Below are 20,210 nucleotides of genomic sequence, written 5' to 3'. Positions count from 1 at the left end.
GCTCACCAGCTGCTCCTCGGAAACCCTATACAGGGTTGCTATGGGTTGGGATCTACTAGATGGCGCTAAACAACAACAACTCATTAATTGTTAGTTGTAAAACTCCACTAACTAGACTGTAAATTTCTGGAGAAAACAGAATGAGGCGTTCTTAGCTTTTATATCTTTCACAAAGCTGAGCATGTAATAAGCTCTCAATAAATGCTCAATGTTTTCTTTTTATTTTCTTAAAATTCTTGCACTTTTTTCTAAAACTGAATCTCATTTTCTATACAAAATATTTTATTCTGTGTGTAATAAAGGAATATATATGTTACCAGGGTTAAGCAGCTATCTACTTCATTTCCACTCTCAGCTCTTAAACTCCTTTTTGATTGAAAGACCACACTTTTGTGAGCTCTTTTTCTGGCCTTTTGACAGTCTTAATGTTAAGTCTGATTCTTTTATCAACTCTCTCTGCCCTTTTCATGAAATGATTCTACTCATCCTTTCTAAATATAAATGCTCTTGCCTGATTCGGGGCTGTAATATGAAAACAAATATCCTTTACCAATAATACACATGGTGGTTCTTTGAATTTTTAGGATTGATGGCTGTACTGGCAGAAATAAGACCAAAGAATGACTTAGGGCATCCTTTTTGTGATAATTTAAGATCTGGAGATTGGATGATTGACTACATCAGTAACCGTCTTATTTCACGATCAGGAACTATTGCTGAAGTAAGTAAAACTATATTTCAGTCCTCCCAAAACTGTATTAACGTTTTATATGCAATATTTACATTGCCTTCTAACCAGACACATTTTCTTCCCTCTTTATCATCTTTCAATTCTTATAAATAGAAATCTGGTTTGTTGATTACTAGACTAAAATTACACGTTTGGATCTGCCTATTCATATATACCTACCTGAAACACACCAAATTAAATTTTTTTTAAAGTTTTTAATTGTGAATTGAGTGAAAGTTTACAAGGGAGATCATCAGTTTTACATTCAACAAATTATAACTTTGTTTCATTACAATGATGATAATCCCCTCCATGTACCATCAGATAACAGTATTTCTCTCTATTCATTTTAGGTCTCTTTTAAAAAACAAAACAAAACAACAATCAAGCATATACAATAATTTAAACAACTAAAGGGCACATTCTTCTAGCCTGCCTCCTGGCTGCCAGCTCTCAGTCCCTCTCTTCCCATGAACCTAGAGTCCTCAGATGGTCCCTCTCTTCGTGTCCCCATCTCTGCCTGCTTCTCTGAATAGGGTCCCGCATTCCACTTGTGCTATTCTCCTTTGATGGTCATAGGGTCCTCTGTTTCTGGACCATAAGATTAACCACTCCACCATTTTTATTATAAAACTTCTACCTTTAAAATTTTGATAGTAGCAATTAGTCATGATAAAAATTACTCACTATTGAATCATAAGAATCTTATCCCCATCTCTTTTCAACCAACCCATCTAGGCAAATTAACTTCTAAAATTATTTTTCTGACAGGTTGGGAAATGGTTAAAGGCTATGTTCTTCTACCTGAAGCAGATTCCACGTTACCTTGTTCCATGTTACTTTGATGCTATATTAATTGGTACATACACTACTCTTCTGGATGTAGCATGGAAACAGATGTCAAGGTATAGCCAACAAAACTTGAGTCAATAGACATGTTTGTGTAGAAGCATGCATGGAGTCACTTTATACATATTCTTAAAAGACCAAACATGAGGAATTGCCACAGAATCACAGAACTGAGAATGTTTTTAAGTGGATAGTAAATTTATTCGCCTCCCTTAGAGTCTGGAGCATATAAAAAACTTAGATATTAAAATCTGTCTTAAAAAGCTAATGGGAAAATGTAATTGTTTTATAGTATTTGTTTATATTTATCCATTGATTTAAGTTAGTTGGTGCAATTTTAAGAGTATATATGCCTACTTATTTTCCTAATTTTCAACAATTAAAATATATTTTGCTATTGATTATGAGTAAAATATGCCTTAAACAATTATTCTCCCTAGAATCAAATTATGTATCAAAATGTACCAGTGAAGAACCACTAAATTGATTTGGACTTAACTTCAGAAACTTCAACTAAACCATTTGTTTCACAACAGGCCTTGGACTTACAGCCAGCTAAAATATGGGGTGAAGTGAAAGTAGTTCTGAAATCTCACCACACTGAAAAAATTTGTTTCACTGTCACTATCATTTTTTCATATTTGTATAAAGTAAAATAATACTTCTAGAATTAGTATATTTTTTCAGTAGAAAATATTTTAAACCCCATAACTTTCGCTACAGCTTTGTGCAGAATGGATCAACTTTTGTGAAACACCTTTCATTGGGTTCAGTTCAGATGTGTGGAATCGGAAAATCCCCTTCTCTACCACTTCTTTCACCTTCGCTTATAGATATACCATATAGACTAAACGAGATCACAAAAGAAAAGGAGCAATGTTGTGTTTCTCTAGCTGCAGGTAAGAAATTATGTATAAGGTTAAGTGTGTAAGTTAGTGTATTATTTGAAGGGGAAATGTTTTTAAATGGGAAAGGGATTATCAAAAGAAACAACTCATGTTATCAGAGGTTTTATGTGACTGCTTAATAAAATTTCATTGATATTCAAGAGTGAAAATAATATCAGTACTTACTATTTAATTATCACTGTGTACCAGACATTTGTGTGTATTCTTTATTGTGACTGGTTAATTCTTTTTTCCCAGCTTATTTAGACTTTTTTATTACACTTAATATTTTGTATTTTTTCATCAAATTACCTTTTTTAATACCTTGTTTTCTGTATTACATTTCTCTAGCATTTTTTAAATTGACCTGAGCTTATCTTGAGAGTATATAAAATTCCTGTACAATTTACAAAACACAAAACAAATATTCATAAGTTTTTTATTATGTATGTTAATTGCAATCAAATGCTTTTAACCAAGTTTAGTAAATTGACATCCTGTCCTGAAAGTGATTTTAAAACTGAATCAAATAACAAATCTAAGAAAATAAGAATAGTCTAATGGATTTTTTATTTTATTTTTAATCAATTTCAAGCATATGTCTAGAAAACATTTAGCATTCGAGGCCACTGAAGTTTAGAATTTTCCAAAATTAAGAGAAAAATAAAAAATCATACAATGAGAGGAATAGTGTCTATGTGACTTCCTGTTTACCCTTAAATTTTCACCTGCCAAGGAGTTCTGGTGGCACTGTAGGTTAAGTGTTGGACTGCATATTCACAAAGTTGGTGGTTCAAACCCACTAGCCACTCCAAGGGAAACCCCAAGAAGAAGTTCTAGTCTTCCTATAGGGTTGCTATGAGTCAGAACCAACTCAGTGGTGATGGGTATTTAATATACAAGTGGGGGTGCTTTATAGTAACTAGCAATTAAAAAAGAAATTAACTTTTCACTCAGGATGACTATATGAACTGCCCAGACATTTTAATTCTATAATTGTGTTTCAGCTTTTCACTTGCCTGTTGGATCTTCTTTTGGTACTTATCTTTCCCCAGTGAATCCATGCAGGTGTACATGAAACTGAGTTAGGCCATTGTGGAAAAAAACTGATATGCAGAATCTTTTTAAAGCTTACTTTTTAGAAGCCTGTTACACAAAATAATAATCTCAACTTTTTGTATTATATATTGTTGTTCTTTTTAAGCACCCAATATGTACATTTATTTGTAAATGACTATACTGATATACTGATCAAAGTTATGATAACCTTACATACCTAAATATCAGGTACAGGTACAATGTAAAGCAAATGTAGGAACTAAAAAGACGATAAATAAGAAGTTCTGGGTTTTGCTTCTAGCATTCCAAGAATATATTCTGTATACTTAATTCTGGCAGATAATAGGACTGTCCTCAGATTCCAATAGTTCTTCAGGAGGTTTATTTTAAGCCAGTCACCTTTCTTTGGTGATAGCATTACAAAAATAATACAATTCTATATTTTTATGATCATTGATAAGCTAGAAATCACTCAAAAGGTTTGTGGTCTATAAGTCGTATATTTTTAGAGATCAAAAAAGTTAATATAAACATTTGCATCTATCAGTGCTGCTGTTGTGTGCTGTTGAGTCACTTCTGACTCTTAGGAACACTGTATAGGATTTCCAGGAGTAACTGGTGTGCCAACCTTACGTTAAGCACCACACCAGGCCCATATATCACTGCCAAAGATTTTATATATGTTTTCTTAACTTCTTATTGTGAATTAAATGAAGTTTTACAGAGGAGTTCATCAATTTAACATTCAACGAATCATACACTTTGTTTCATCTCAATAATTGCAGTCCCCTCCATGTAACAACAGTTACTCCACTTTCTTCTTGTGGTTCTTATCTTGATTCCACCCTCCTTTCCAACCCTTCTTAACTTTGTCCTTAGGTAATTGTTCCCTTTTGATCTTGCATGGTTGTCTGTTCTGTGGTGGGCATACTTTACTAGTGTTCTTGTTAAGGGGCCCCTCCATGCCTATCTACCACTTGGTGGAAAATTGATTGAGCCACAAGATGGAGTTCTATTCAAGAACTGAAGGGTAGCTTAGGGCTATAGTCTCGGGTTCATTCAGTCACTATCTGACCAGTAAGCCTTGACATTTTTATAATTTTTAGTTTTTGTTCCACATTGTCTCCTACTCTATCCAGGACTTTCTAATGTGGTTCCCTTCAGAGCAGTTGGTAGTGGTAGTCAGACACCATCTAGTTCTTCAGGTCTCAGAATCCTGAAGACTGATGTTCACATGTTAAATTAGTCCAGCAGACTAATTTATTCTAAGCATCTTCAATTCTCATCACTCTTTTTCCTTCCACACATGGGGAGATCAACAGCTGCGCCTCATGGACTTTTAAGATCCAGGTTGCTGCTCACCAAAGTATGATGTAAACATTGTCTTTATGGACTATGTTGTGACATTTGACCCTGGTGTCCCCCAAGACTATGGTCCTGAGCCCCTAGTCCCAGCAACTTGGTGCCTCAAGGTGTTTGTTAATGTCTCAGAAGTTTTTGTCATTTTGTCCCCCGTATGCTCCACCATCTCTATAGGTGTGTTTACAACTAAGGTAAATACCCACGCACAAATAACCTTTGTCAAATCCGTATATATTTTGGGTATTCTCTCACTCTCCTTCCCATACCTGTTCAGTCTGTGTTCTTTCCATGTATCTACCCATCAAACTCTGTTGTTGCAGGGCTGTGTGTATAACAGTATTTGCCTCTATCCCCTTTAACCCTTACATTCCTCTCTGTGCCCTTACCCATCTTCATCATTCTTCTGCCAACCACCCTTTTATATATATTGCCTTCCCTGTAACCCAGATTAGCACGTCTATCCTTTAGCCAGTGAATTACTTTCCCTTCCCTCCTACCCCTAGTAACCATCAGAGGATGTTTCTTTTAGCATGAAAACCTTTTCTTGACTAGTTCTCATGCAATATTTGAGTAATTTCACCCAGCATAATGTTATCCAAAGGAGCTCTGGTAGCGTAGTGGTTACAAGTTGGGCTACTAACCTCAAGGTCAGCAATTTGAAACTACCAGCTGTTCTGCGGGAGAAAGATGAGACTTTCTGCTCCCATAAAGATTTACAGCCTTGAAAACCCTGTACAGGGTCTCTATGAGTCAGAACAGACTCCACGGCATATAACCACCACCACCAATGTTATCCAGGTTCATCTGTGTTATGAGGTGTTTTATTGTGAACTGAGTGATACGTTACAGGGCAAATGATCAGTTTTATACTCAACAAATCATACTTTGTTTCATTGCAATAATTATCCCCTTCATGCACCATTGGTTAACAGTATTTACCTCTATCCCCCCCCCCTTTTTTTTTTTGATGCACAAAAAATGTATATTCATTTAAATGTCCAAAGGGCACACTTTGCAGCCAGCCCACAGGCACACAGCCTTTCTCATTCCATGGGCCTAGAGTCCTCAGCTGCTCTATTTCTTTATGCCATTGCCTCTCTGCCTCCATCTCTGCTTTCACAGCTTTTCTGGTTAGGACCCCATGCTCCACTCATGCTCTTCTCTCTTGATGGTCCTAGGGTCCTCTAATTGTTATTCTTCAATATTGTGTATTATCCTATTATGTGTTGTACCAAGGTATGTTTATCCATTCTTCCATTGGTGGACATTTAGGCTGTCTCCATCTTATTGTTGTTGTGAATAATGTTGCAATGAACATGGGTGTGCATATAAATATTTGTGTTATTGCTGGTTTGTTGTTTTTTTTGGAGGTGGTGGGGAGGGATATATACCCAGTGTGGTGCTGTGGACTAATGCCTAAGACTGCAAAGTCATTTGAACTGCAAGGTCGGTGGTTCAAGCTCACCAGCTGCTCCTTGGAAACCCTGTACAGGGTCGCTATGGGTCAGAATTGACTCGAGGACACTTAACAACAACAACAACAACAACAACATATACCCTGTAGAGGGACAACTGGGTCATACAGTATCACAGTTTCCAACTCTTTGAGGAAATACCATACCATTTTCCACAGCGGTTGCACCACTTAACAATTCCACCAGGAGTTGTCCTAGTCTCTCCACACCCTCACCAATATTTGTTTTTGTTTTTTTAACATTGCTGTTAATGCTGAAGGAGCTCTGGTAGTGTAGTGGTTACAAATTAGGCTGCTAACCTCAAGGTCAGAAGTTCGAAACTACCAGCTGTTCTGCAGGAGAAAGATGAGGCATTCTGTTCCCATAAAAATTTATAGCCTTGGAAACCCTGTACAGGGTCACTATGAGTCAGAAGTGACTCCACAGCAAACCACCACCACCATTAATGCTAGGGTGTCTCATTTGATTTGCATCTCTCTAATACTAATGGAAAGGAGCTCTGGTAGCGTATTGGTTACGAATCGGGCTGCTAACCTCAGGGTTATCATTTCGAAACTACCAGCTGTTTGTGGGAAAAAGACAAGGCTTTCTGCTCCCATAAAGATTGACAGCCTCGGAAACCCTGTACAGGGTCGCTGAGTCGAAACCGACTCCACGGCACATAACAACAACAACAATGATTAATGGAAGGAGCTCTGGTAATGTAGTGGTTACGAATCAGGCTGCAAATCTCAAGATCAGCAGTTCGAAACTACCAGCTGTTCCGCAGGAGAAAGATGAGGCTTTCTGCTCTCGTAAAGATTTACAGCCTTGGAAACCCTGTTCAGGGTCGCTATGAGTTGGAACCAACTCCATGGCACATACCAACAACAACGACTAATGGGGACTCCTGGTGTGGCGCTGTAAGATAAGCACTTGACTGTAAACCACAAGGTCAGATGTTCAGACCCAAAGTTGCTCCTCGGAAAATCTGTGTAGGATCACTATGAGTCGGAATCAACTCGACAGCACTTAATAACAACAACAGTGACTAATGGGAGTCTTGATGCAGCACTGTAGAATAAGCACTGAACTGCTAACCTCAAGGTTGGTGGTTCAAACCCACCAGTCTCTACTTGGAAACCCTATATAGGGTTGAGTAGGAATCAACTTGAGGGAACTTAACAACTAACACAACACATGACTAATGATCACTAACATTTCTTCATATGCTCGTTATGTGCCTGACATTTTTTGGTAAAGTGTCTATTCATGTCCTCTGTTCATTTTCAATTGGGTTATATTGTCTTCTTGTAGGGGTATTTGTAGTTTCCTATAAATTTTAGAGATTGGTCCCTTGTCTAATATGTCATTGTAAAAAAAAAAAAAATGTTTCACAGTCTGTGGGCTCCCTTTTTTCTCTTTTGGTGAAATCTTTTGATGCACATAAGATTCTAATTTTTATTATGTCCTAGTTATCTATTTTGTCCACAATTGTTTGTGTGTTTTTTGCCATGTTTTATAGTCTGTGTATGCCATATTTTAGAACCTTTAAGTTTGTCCCATTTTTTCACTGCTAATCATTATATTTCAGGGATTTATACTTAGATCTTTAATCCATTTTGAGCTAACTTTTTGTATATGGTGTGAGAGATAGGTCTTGTTTCATTCTTTTGCAAATTGATTTCCAGTTTTGCCAACACCGTTTGCTGAACAGACTATTTCTTACCCCACTTAATGTATTTTGGCTCTTTGTCAAATATCAGTTGACTATATGTGGAGACTTTACTTCTGGGTTCTGAATTCTATTCCATTGATCTATGTATCTTTCATTTTACCAATACCAGGCTGTTTTGACCACTGTGGCCTTGTAGTAACTTTTGAAATTAGGAAGTGAGAGGTTTCCACTTTGTTCTTCTTAAGCTGTGCTTATCTGAGGTCACTTTGCCTTCCTTACAAAGTTTGTGATCGTTATTTCAATCTCTTCAAAGAATGTTGTTGAAATCTGGATTGGGATTGTGTTATATCTGTAGATTGCTTTGGGTAGTATTGACATTTTCACAATGATAAGTCTTCCTATCCATGAGCATGGTATATTCTTCCATTTTTGTAAATCTCTTTTGGTTTATTGTAGTAGTGTTTTGTAGTTTTCTTTGTGTAGGTCTTCTGTTTCACTGGTTAGATTTATTCCTAAGTATTTCATCCTTTGAGGGGCTATTGTAGAAGGTATTGTTTTTCTGATTTCCTTTTCAGAGTTGTCTTTATTAATATAGAGAAATCCAACTAATTTTTGTTTGTTGATCTTATGCACTTTGCTGAATCTTCCAATGAGTTTCAGTAGTTTTTTTTTTTGCTGAGTCTTTGGGATTTTCTATGTATAGAATCATACCTTCTGCAAAGAGAGTTTTACTTTTTCATCTTTGCCACTTTGGATGTCTTTAGTTGCCCTTTCTTGCCTTATATAGCTCTAAGACTTCCAACACAATATTGAGCAGGAATGGCGATAAAGGGCATCCTTGTCTGGTTCCTGTTCACAAAGGGAATGCTTTTAGTTTCTCTCCACTGAGAGTGATGTTGGCTGTTGGTTTTGTTTATATGCTCTTATGTTGATGAATTTCCCTTCAATTTCTACTCTGTTCAGTGTTTTTATCAGGACTAGATGTTGGATTTTGTCAAAGCCTTTTCTGCATCAGTTGATACAATCATGTGGTTTTTCTCCTTTTTGTAATATATGTGGTGAATTATGTTAATTGTTTTTCTAATATTGAACCATCCTTGCATCTCTGGTATGAATCCTGTTTGGTCATGATGTACTATCAGAAGTTCAGAGTTCTGGGACAGTTCTCTGAATCTGTTTTGCCCAGTTTTCCATGCTTCACTGACAGGGGTCTGCATGGCCTTTCTGCCTAGTCCGTCATCTGACTTTGGTTTTGAAGATAGTGTAAGATGTGGGTTTTGTTTCAATTTTCTGCAAATGGATTTCCAGTTTTGCCAGCACCGTTTGTTGAAGAGACTATCTCTTCCCCCATCTAATGTGTTTTGGTCCTTTGTCAAAGATCAGCTGAATGTATGTGGATGGCTTTACTTCTGTGTTCTCAATTCTGCTCCAGTGATCTATGTATCTTTCATTGTTAACAGTACCAGGCTGTTTTGACCTTAGATTTTAAGATCAGGAAGTGAGAGGCCTCCAAATTTGTTCTTCTTAACTAATGCTTTGTTTATCCGAGATAACATATAAAGTTGTTGTTTCCATATAAAGTTGTTGTTGTTGTTGTTGTTGTTATGTGCTGTGGAGTCAGTTCCGACTCATAGCGACCCTGTACAGGGTTTCCAAGACTGTAACTCTTTAAAAGAGCAGAAAGCCTCATCTTTCTCCCGTGGAACACCTAATAGTTTCGAACTGCTGACCTTGCAGTTCACAGCCCGATTCGTAACCACTACACTTCCAGAGCTCCTTTCCATATAAAGTTAATGATCAGTTTTCCATCTCTTTAAAGAATGATGTTGGAAACTGGATTGAGATTGCATTATATCTATAAATTTCTTTGGTAGTGTTGACATTTTCACAATGTTTAGTCTAAGATTTTATATTTTGATTCTTTAATAAAGGCAGACTGCATGTGTTGTAGGACATACCAACTCAAACTTACTGTTGAATACACATAATGAATATTTAATACAAGATGATAAAGGGGTTAAAGTACCAAAAAGTCTTTGTGGCACAAAATGCATACAAGTGTTAGTGTAAGCTACTGCTCCTATCTCTCTCTTCCATCATAATTGTTACCATATGTAAATAATACACATAGTGGTGAAATTTTTTGCCATTTTACAAACCACACAGAAAGAAATGTCTAATATTACCCTAAGTTCTGATCTTTCTTAAAGGAAGAAAATAATATCTAATCCCCAAGACCTCAATATGCAGAAACTTAAAATTGTACAGTACATTTAGAAACTGTCAACATATTTCTGTTAGAATCTTAGTCAAATTATTTTACTTCTCGTTTTAGTTTTAGTCTGTGTCATCCTTTCAGCATCTATTGTGTGCCTATATTATGTTTCTTTATTAAGTAGTTGGTCTATGGTTTTAATCTTTATAATTTATTCAGAGAAGGTTTATTTGTATGTAAATCCTAATACATTCAAATCAACTCAGGTAAGCATCCCTCTCTAGTACTGGCTCTTAGTCTTTCTTGGGTTATCGATTATTTTGTGAGTCTGATCAGAATATTGACACTGAGTGTAGACATGCATTTTGCACATTATTTAAGAAGATTTACAGACTTCTTACTCATGCTTGTACCCAGGTTTACAGCAACATTTTTGTATTAATGGGTTCACAAGTTTGTATTAATAAGATTAATGTATTACTTCATTGTGTATTCTGTTAGGTTTACCTCATTTTTCATCTGGTATTTTCCGCTGCTGGGGAAGGGATACTTTTATTGCTCTTAGAGGTCTGCTGTTGATTACTGGACGCTATTTAGAGGCCAGGTAGGAGATATTCTAATAAACTGCAATATAAGTTTATGTATGTTTCCAATATGCTCTTCAAAGTTTTGTCCATCTCGTCTCAGGGACATTGAGAGGTATGTTTTCCTTGATGGTTTTGTTTTGTTTTTAATGGTCATTTAATAGGATATAGAATTCCAATGGGGTAATAAAAAATTTTTTAAGTCTTTGATGTTATTAAGTTCCAGTCCATCATATTACAGGTCAGGTTGTCTTCAACTTTTGCTAATTTCATTCAACTGAAGTAACATTTTTATAGTCATTTTATTAGCATCACTCACTTAACAGAAAAATGTCTATGCCTGAATATAAGAGTGTATATTCTGAGTATAAGAATTCAGATTAACTATTAGGTAAAAATTTTAAATCTACCATTTTTGTCCTTTTATAATGGGGATATTATTGTGGGTTCTTTGAGTCCAGTAAAAAGAATTGTTGTTTTAAGTGTCATCAAGTCAGTTCGGTAGAAAGAATTCATAATCTTTCATTTTTCTCTGTTGTCAGGCCTTATATCCTCCAGTTTCAAGTTTTATGTATTAAAATGGGTTGTGTTTTTATATCACAATAATATGACTGAATTAATCAAAAGTAGAAAAGAAACTCTAGAACAGTGCTGCTCAGTGTGTGTTCCATAGGTCATCAGGGTCTCTAGTATCTGAGAGTGTGTTGGCAATGTCCAGTCCAGTCTCTAACATCACAGATGAATACGGTGTACCAGAGAAGATAAATCACACAGATTGTTAGAGAAAAGGCCAGGGCTACAATCAAGGTCTCTAACTTAATCCAGTGCTTATTCTATCACATTGTGATGCTGTTCTATGATGATGAGTCAAAATTATCCGCACCCTGGCTGTAAAATTTATTTTAATCATCTTTTAGAAAAGACAAATACATCATTTTGTGGTGTAATCTCCTTACTTTTCAATACATTTTGTCCATCTAGCAGCAAGGTTTCATACTCCCTTATTAAAAAATGTTTTAGGCTGAGCTGTGAGCCACAAATACACTGCTGTTGTCACTTCTTCATCAGAGGTGAATCTTTGTCATCAACAGGCTGCTTTCAAGGGACCAAACAAGTGAAAGTCTAATGGAGCAAGATCAGGACTATAAGAAGGATGCTTTAACACCTCAAAATGAAGTTTTTTAGAGTGTCAGCAGTTTGGGCCGAAGTGTGTAGGCCTGCTTTGTCATTGCAAGATCACAATACCCTTGGATAGTTCTCTGAATATTATCCAAAGTTTAGGCTTCAGCTCTTCAGTTAGCATCTCACTGTATTGAGCACTGTTGATTGTTGACCCTTTTTCCTGACAGTGTTTCAGTACTGGCCCTTATCAATCCTAGAAAACTGTAAGCATCAATTTTCCAGCCAATGGTTGACTTAACGTTTTCTTGGTCTGTGATTGAGGATGTTGCCATTCTATATTCTGCCATTTACTCCCAGCTCGGAGTGATGAATCCATGTCTTGTCACCAGTAATAATTTTTTTTAAAAGAAACTTTTACCTTCCTTCAAGTATCAGTCTAAATTTTGTTTGCAAATTTTGTTTGCACAGCAGTGACCTTGAAAGGAAAGTGCTGATAAAATAGTGCAGCCAGCAGAAGTTTTTATATAACTGGAGCACAGATAATTTTTGACTCACACTCATACATTAAAATATAAAGTCATGAGGGCAGGAGAAGAAATATATTCAAAATAATAGTCACCAGCAGTGACTAATTTTTGTCTTCAGCTTTTCAGGTGATTGTGGTTTTATTTCAAATGATGATTCACTGAATTCTCTTGTTTAGGAACATTATCTTAGCATTTGCTGGAACCCTGAGACATGGTCTCATTCCTAACCTCCTTGGAGAAGGAACTTATGCAAGATACAACTGCCGAGATGCTGTGTGGTGGTGGCTGCAGTGTATTCAGGATTACTGCAAAATAGTTCCAAATGGTACAGACATTCTCAAGTGTCCAGTTTCCAGAATGTATCCTACAGATGATTCTGTTCCTTTGTCTGCTGGCACAGTGGTAAAGATCATTTCTTCATTTTTCCTGTAATAAAAAAGTGTTTTTTAGCTTCTTATATAAAAGTAAATATTAATGAAGAGTAAAAATTTTAGTAAGAATTCTTCAGATAGTATTTGTTCAGCATATTCTGGTGTATGGTTTGGTACTATAAGTGATTGCAGAGATAAGACTTGCTCATTCCCTAAAGAGCTGTAAACATGGTAGAAGATAAGATGTATGTGTAAATATGATCATTGCAAAAAGGTGTTCAAGAGGGCTTGTCTTATGAAAGCGGGGAAGAAAACATAGTAGGTGAGTCTCAGTGGGATGCTTCAGAAAGTAATTAAAATTCCACTTAAAGTGAGCTTTAAAAGGTGAGTAGCATTTCAGCCAAGATGGAGAATGTGATAGGGAGACGTTGAAGGTGAACAAATAACAAAGCTCAGGTGAGTGAAGATGAAGTTTCATACATACTGCTTAATCTGGTTTAGTTTTTCATCTAGGGCACCTGAAGAGTAGTGAGATATCATGGAAAGAATGAACCAGGTTGTGGATGGTCTGAGCAGTTTTTCCCCATTCAAGCATGTGTAATTCTTTTGTACTTTTGTCACTTACAGTATGCCTTTATGTTAACAATTTTTAGGGCATATGACTATGAGAATTATAAGATATTCCAGGGCTAGTATATGTTTATGTCCCAGGATGTTTATATCATGAAGTCTAATGTCATAAACATTTTTTCCAAAAAGTTTAGAAATATTTGCCAACTACTGTTGTTAACCAGCAGATTTCAATCATATGAATAGATTCATGTTATAAGCTGATACTTATTTCGCACATAACTGTTTTCTTTTTGTTAATAAAAACTTTGTATAATATTATAAAAAGCTTCATAGCCTTTATAATTATTAATAGAATTTGTGTAACATAGGTTTTTTTTTTTTTTTTGGCTTTTTTAAAAAGTTTTTATTGTGAACTGAGTGATAGTTTACAATGGGAGAACATAAGCTTTACACCATCGTTTGATTGCAATGATTACAATCTCCTTCATGCATCATCATTTAACAGTATTTGCTTCCATCCTCTCTTTTTTTAGGAGGGGGCGGGAATGTACACAAAAACACTCAGGAATATATAATAATTTAAACAACCAAAGTGCACAAGCCTGCCTCCTGGTCACCAACACCCAATCCTTCTCTGTCTGTGAGTCTAGAGTCCTGAGCTGCTTCCTCTTTCCATGTCCCCACCTCTGCCTCCATCTCTGGTGTCACAGCTTCTCTGGATAGGGTCCCCTAGTCAGTCTGTGGTCTTCTTCCTTGATGATCCTAAGGCCCTCTGCTTCTGGACTGTAAGATTATCTAAGCCCCCATTTTTGAGTAACATAGGTTTTTGGTTTTGTTCAGAAATTGGTGGGGGTTTTTTCAATGAAGTATAATAAACATATAAGGACTCTTAAGCATTTGTTTCTGTGTAACACTTTACCTCTTTTTAAAATATGTAATTATTTTAGATAGCTCCCAAGATATCATCCTGATTATCACATTTATTATTTTTATTAGTAAAGAAGATAACTTATTGACTCTATATTCACTAAGGATATTTTCCAAAGATCATAGATCTCTACCGAAGTACCACTTTAGCACATAAATTATCCCAGTTACCTATGTATGCAGATGAGCAAGATCAACAATGCCAATTTAAACTTCAGGTCCTGGGTGACAAGCTAGATTCATTTACTAGCTGATCAATTCACTTTCATAGTAATTTTTGTAAGCTCATAAAATTTATTTCATGCCTTAGCAAAATTATGAAGTATTTCATGTCAAAAATTTGAATAATCAGGACTACAGATATGAAATATTCATATGCCAAAGGTTGACTGTATTTGACTTATAGGAGCTGCTGCTTTTCCTGGTCCCAACCCTAATGCTTATTTCTCCATTCAAAAGAAAATATTTGTTTTCATATGACTTCAGTTGTGGGATTTGGGGTAACATAAGAAAAATTCAGTTTCTAACAGAGTAATTTCCATTATGTCTCAAACAGGACCAACCATTGTTTGAAGTAATACAGGAAGCTATGCAAAGACACATGCAGGGCATACAGTTCCGAGAAAGAAATGCTGGACACCAGATAGATCGTAACATGAAGGATGAAGGTACACAAATTAGCTGCAGAGTAAAGATTTACTGATGAGTTGAAATGAAACTTAGTAATTGTTATTCACTTGACAAATATTTATTTGTGTGTGTAACCTCAGAGTATATCAATTGAAAAGGTTAATAACACAGTTCCTGATCTCACGATAGTTTAAATTTTGTTTTTAGAGGCAAGGTATAATTTTATATCTTTTTTTAGCCAATGTGAAAGATAATTTTAGTGGTTACACTTATATTCATGACAGAAAACTGAGGCTTTCTGGTCCTGCAAAGTTTTAACAATAGCACACATATAATCATCATAATAATTTCAGTTAATTGAATGTTTTGTGCCAGGTTCTTCCTGTGTTATTCCCATTTAACATTTCCCAAGAACTGAAGCAGAGTAGATTACCCAAAAACCTACAACTACTAAATTGAAGAGCTAGGTTTGGATCCATGACCCATCTGTCTCAGTAGCCTGGCCTCTTATAAAATACTTTTTTAAAAGAAAAAGTTTGTTTGTACAAAAAAATTTAAATCAGCATACTCTTTTTTTCCCAAACTGGTAGGTTTCAATATTTTATTAAAATAGCATATCAACAACTATTAACCAAGCATATGTTACTTTTATCATCCACTTCCCACCTGAACATTCAACATAATACAGAGATGATACTTTTGTAACCTCTTTTGAAATAATCATGTTCCTCATCTTATGACATAAGTCAGTTGTTGTTGATTTTAAGTGATGTTGAGTTGGTTGCGACCCATAGCGACCCTGTATATGGTTTCCATGGAGCAGCTGGTGAGCTTGAAACATTGACCTTGCAATTCAAACCAACTTTGCAGTCCGGCACATTAACCCACAGAGCCACACCAGGACTGTCAATGCAAGGCTATTAATATTTCATTTAATTCCTCATTCACCTCAGAGAACCATTAGAATGGGTTATTTATTATTATCTTATAAAGCATGTATTGCTTTTTGGGTATTTAGATTTTTTTTAACTTTTTAATTTAAAAATAGAGACTCATAGGTAGTGTCAAAAATCATACATGGAATCCCATGAACCCTTCATCCAACTTTCCACAATAGAGACATGCTTCATAACTGTAGTATAATACCAAAAGCAAACAAAGACATTAGTGTAATAATGTTAACTTGAGTATAGACTTGATTCTGTTTCATCAGTTTTACATTGACTAATTTGTGTTTGTGTATAAATTTCTATGCGGTTTGACACCATGTAAGGACTACCACAATCAAGATATTGAATTGCTCCATTACCGTAAAGGAACTCCCTTTTTCTATTCCTTTTTAGTTTATGCATTCCCTCCACCACATCCCTGGTCTCTGGCAACTAATAATTAGTTCTGTGTTTTGTTTTGTTTTTAATATTTTTATTATGTTTGAGGTGAAAGTTTACATAACAAATTAGGTCCCCATTTAATCATTTTTATACCATTTATCCACATTGATTACTTTTTCACAATGTACCAACATTCTTATAACTTCCATTCTTTTTGTTCTAGCTCCATAGCTTTCCTGCCCCAACTTGGCATCTCATCTTTGTTTTAGGGTAAATGTTGGCCATTTGGTCTCATGTTCTTGATTATCAAGGAAGCACAGTATTTACAGGTGGTATTATTTGTTTTATAAACCAATCTTTTATTTGGATGAAAGGTGGCTTCAGTTCCAAGTTCAAAGGGGGGTAGTCTCAAAGGTTCTACTAGCCCAATAAGTCTGGCCTTTTAAAGTTGTCTTCTATATTTTTCTCCCAGTCTGTCTGGAACCTTCTGTGTAGTGAGAATGGTTAGTAGTGATAGCTGGGCACCATATATTGTTCTTTTGTTCACAGAACTATGTATTTGGTTCATGTGGGCTATAAGGCTTGTGGACTACTACTTTTTGCATCTTTCTTTCCTTTATTCTCATTTGTTCTAGACAAGCAGAGATCAATAATTGTTTCTTAGATGGTCACTCACAAACTTTTAAAACCCCACATGTTACTCACCGACCTAAACTGTACAACATTATCTTTATGAACTGTTTTGTGTTGATTAACTGAGTTGTCCCATGAGACTATGGTTCCAAGCCTTCAAACCCAGTCAGCTAACCCTGTGAGGTGTTTGGTTATATTTTGGTAGTATCCATAACTATTCCTTGTATGTATTTTATTATATATATAAGCATACAAGGAGGCTTCAGAAAATTTGTGGAAAACAAGAAATTAAAAAATAATGTAATTCTTCCACAAACTTTTTGAAGCCCCCTCTTTTATGCCTACAGATGCATATACTTGCATACCCATATACTTACATGTGCCATTCTATACACCTATATGCATACTTTTCTACCCATGTAATTACACACTTGTTTATAAGTTATTTTTATTGTAAAATTGTATGTTATAGCATTTTTCAAAATTGTCCTTTATTCTTTTTTATTCCCCCCTTGTAGTATAGGTTCTTTTTCTTTGCCTTTTACAATAGTGGTCCTATTCAGTATTTCTCCTTTTGTGACTGAATAATTTCACTCAACATAATGTCCTCAAGGTTCATCCATGTTATGCAGTGGCTTGCAGCTTCCTTATTATTCTCCAAGGTAGCATAATATTCCATTGTGTGTATGTACCACAATTTGTTTATCCATTCGTCAATTGATGGGCACTTAGGCAGTCTCCATCTTTTTGCTATTGTAAATAGTGCTGCTGTGAACATTGGTGTACATATGTCTACTCATGTTATGGCTCATATTTCTTGTGGGTAAATACCAAGTAAAGAATTGCTGGATCATAAGACATTTCTATTTCCAACCTTCTGAGGAAGCGCCATATTGCTTTCCAAAGTGGTTGGACCATTTTGCAATCCCACCAGCAATGCAGGAGCGTCTCAGTCTTTCCACATCCTCGCTGCCATTTATTGTCCTCTACTTTTTTGATCTTTGCTGTTATTGCTGGTGTGAGATGATATCTCATTGTTGTTTTGATTTGCATTTACAAATCGGGCTGCAAACCTTACGGTCAGCAATTCGAAACTACCAGCTGTTCCACAGGAGAAAGTTGAGGCTTTCTGCTCCCATAAAGATTTATAGCCTCAGAAACCTTATACAAGGTCGCTATAGGTTGGAATCAACTCAACAGCACTTAACAACAACAACAACAATGGCTAGTGATCATGAACATTTCTTCATATGTTTGTTGGCTGCCTGGATCTCCTCATTGGTGAAGTGTCTGTTCATGTCCTGTGCCCATTTTTTAATTGGGTTATTTGTCTTTTTCTTGTAGAGGTGTTGTAGTTTCCTATATATTTTAGAAATGAGTCCCTTATCTTATGTGTCATTGCAAAAGATTTTTTCCCATTCTGTGGGTTCCCTTTTTACGCTTCTGGTGAAGTCTTTTGATGCACATTAAGTGTTTAATTTTTAGTGTGTCCCACTCATTTATTTTGTTTGTGTGGTTTTCAAAATGTTTGGTAGTCTGTGTATGCCCTTAATTAGAGCCCTCGCATTTGTCCCTATTTTTTCATTGATGGCCTTCATAATTCTAAGATTCACATTTAGGTCTTTAATCCATGCTGAGTTGGTTTTTGTATAAGGTGTGAGGTGAGGGTCTTGTTTCAATCTTTTGCATGTCATTTTCCAGTTCTGCCAGCACCATCTGTTGAAGAGATTATCACCTCCTCATATAATATATTTAGGCACTTTGTCTAAAATCAGTTGGTTATATGTGGATGGATAAATTTCTGGATTCTCGATTCTGTTCCATTGATCAATGTATCTTTCATTGTACCAGTACCAGGCTGTTTTGACCACTGTAGCCATGTAATACATTTTGAATTCAGGGAGTGAGAGATTTCCAACCTTATTCTTCTTCTTAAGTAGTACTTTGCTTATCCTGGGTCTCCTTCCTTTTCATATACAGTTTGTAATAATTTTTTCCATCTCTTTGAAGAATGTCATTGAAATCTAGATTGGGATTACATTATATGTGTAAATTGCTCTGGGCAGTATTGACATTTTCACAATGTTAAGTCTTCCTATCCAGGAGCATGGTATATTCTTCCATTTTTGTAGGTCTCTTGATTTCTTGTAGTTTTCTTTGTATAGGTCCTTTGTTTTTCTGGTTACATTTATTCCTAGATATTTCATCCTTTGGGTGTCTATTGTAAGTGGTTTGTTGTTGTTGTGTGCTGTGCCCTGTACAGGGTTTGTGAGGCTGTAAATCTTTATGGGAGTAGAAAGCCTCATCTGTCTCCCGTGGAACAGCTGATAGTTCCAACCTGCTGACCAATTCATAACCACTGTGCTACAGAACTCCTTATTGTAAATGGTATTGCTTTCCTAATGTCTTTTTCAGTACTGTAGTTATTGGTATAGAGGAATCCAACTGATTTTTATATGTTGATCTTATACCCTGCCACTTTGCTGAATCTTCCAATGAAGTCTAATAGCTTTTTTACCAAGTCTTTGGAATTTTCTATGAATAGGATCCTATCATCTGCAAATAGATTTTTACTTCCTCTTTGCCAGTTTGGATGCCTTTAATTTCCCTTTCTTGCTAAGACATCCAGCACAACATTGAATAGGAGTGGTGACAAAGGGCATCCTTGTCTGGTTCCTGTTTGCAGAGGGAAGACTTTCAGTTTTTCTCCATTGAGAGTAATATAGGCTGCTGGTTTTGTATATATGCTCTTAGTTATGTTGATGAATTTCCCTTCAATTCCTACTTTGTTGAGTGTTTTTATCAGGAATGGATGTTGGATTTTGTCAAATGAAGTTTGAGCATTCTTGTGCATCTCCCCTCACTTCATATCAGCTGGACGCTTCACTCTCAGCTCCAGCCCTCTGTGGCTGTGTCCTTGTCCATGGGATCAGGAGTCCCCAGGTCTCACCATACTGCTGGTCGATGGTAGTGTATGTAAAGTGGTCGGACTTAGCCCACATCTTCATTGCTGCTTTTCCACAACTTCCACTCACCAGTAGAGCAGCGTGGTTGCCAGTAAGCTTACATGCCTGCTTATGTATTCCCTTTGAGTTTCAGTCTTAGAAGGGGCCTTGTCCTGAAAGGACTTGATTGTTTGCCTTGATGGGTCCCTGGCGAATAACTTGCTTGTTATTGTTGTAGCCAATCAGACTGTTGTTTTTGGTTTTGGTTTTTCCTGCTGGTCTTTCTTTTAAGAAGTATCTTCTGTTCCTGTAGCTGCTACAGGCTGGTCTGCT

General features: G+C 36.1%; 1 protein-coding gene across 1 annotated transcript in view; it reads left to right on the top strand.

Annotated features, from left to right (window-relative positions):
* AGL (amylo-alpha-1, 6-glucosidase, 4-alpha-glucanotransferase) overlaps nucleotides 1–20,210 on the top strand; it is a 100,617-nt gene that overhangs the window by 55,722 nt on the left and 24,685 nt on the right. The window contains exons 21-26 of the mRNA XM_006830922.1: nucleotides 585–721; nucleotides 1,502–1,635; nucleotides 2,303–2,478; nucleotides 10,736–10,838; nucleotides 12,644–12,869; nucleotides 14,895–15,006. Coding sequence (XP_006830985.1) covers nucleotides 585–721; nucleotides 1,502–1,635; nucleotides 2,303–2,478; nucleotides 10,736–10,838; nucleotides 12,644–12,869; nucleotides 14,895–15,006 — 888 coding nt within the window. The remainder of the gene's footprint in view (nucleotides 1–584; nucleotides 722–1,501; nucleotides 1,636–2,302; nucleotides 2,479–10,735; nucleotides 10,839–12,643; nucleotides 12,870–14,894; nucleotides 15,007–20,210) is intronic.

This window comes from Chrysochloris asiatica, unplaced genomic scaffold (assembly GCF_000296735.1).
Source record: "Chrysochloris asiatica unplaced genomic scaffold, ChrAsi1.0 scaffold00002, whole genome shotgun sequence".
In the NCBI taxonomy this organism is placed as follows: Eukaryota; Metazoa; Chordata; class Mammalia; order Afrosoricida; family Chrysochloridae; genus Chrysochloris; species Chrysochloris asiatica.
Note: the sequence above shows the minus strand (reverse complement) of the source record. Positions and strands in the feature narration are given on the sequence as shown.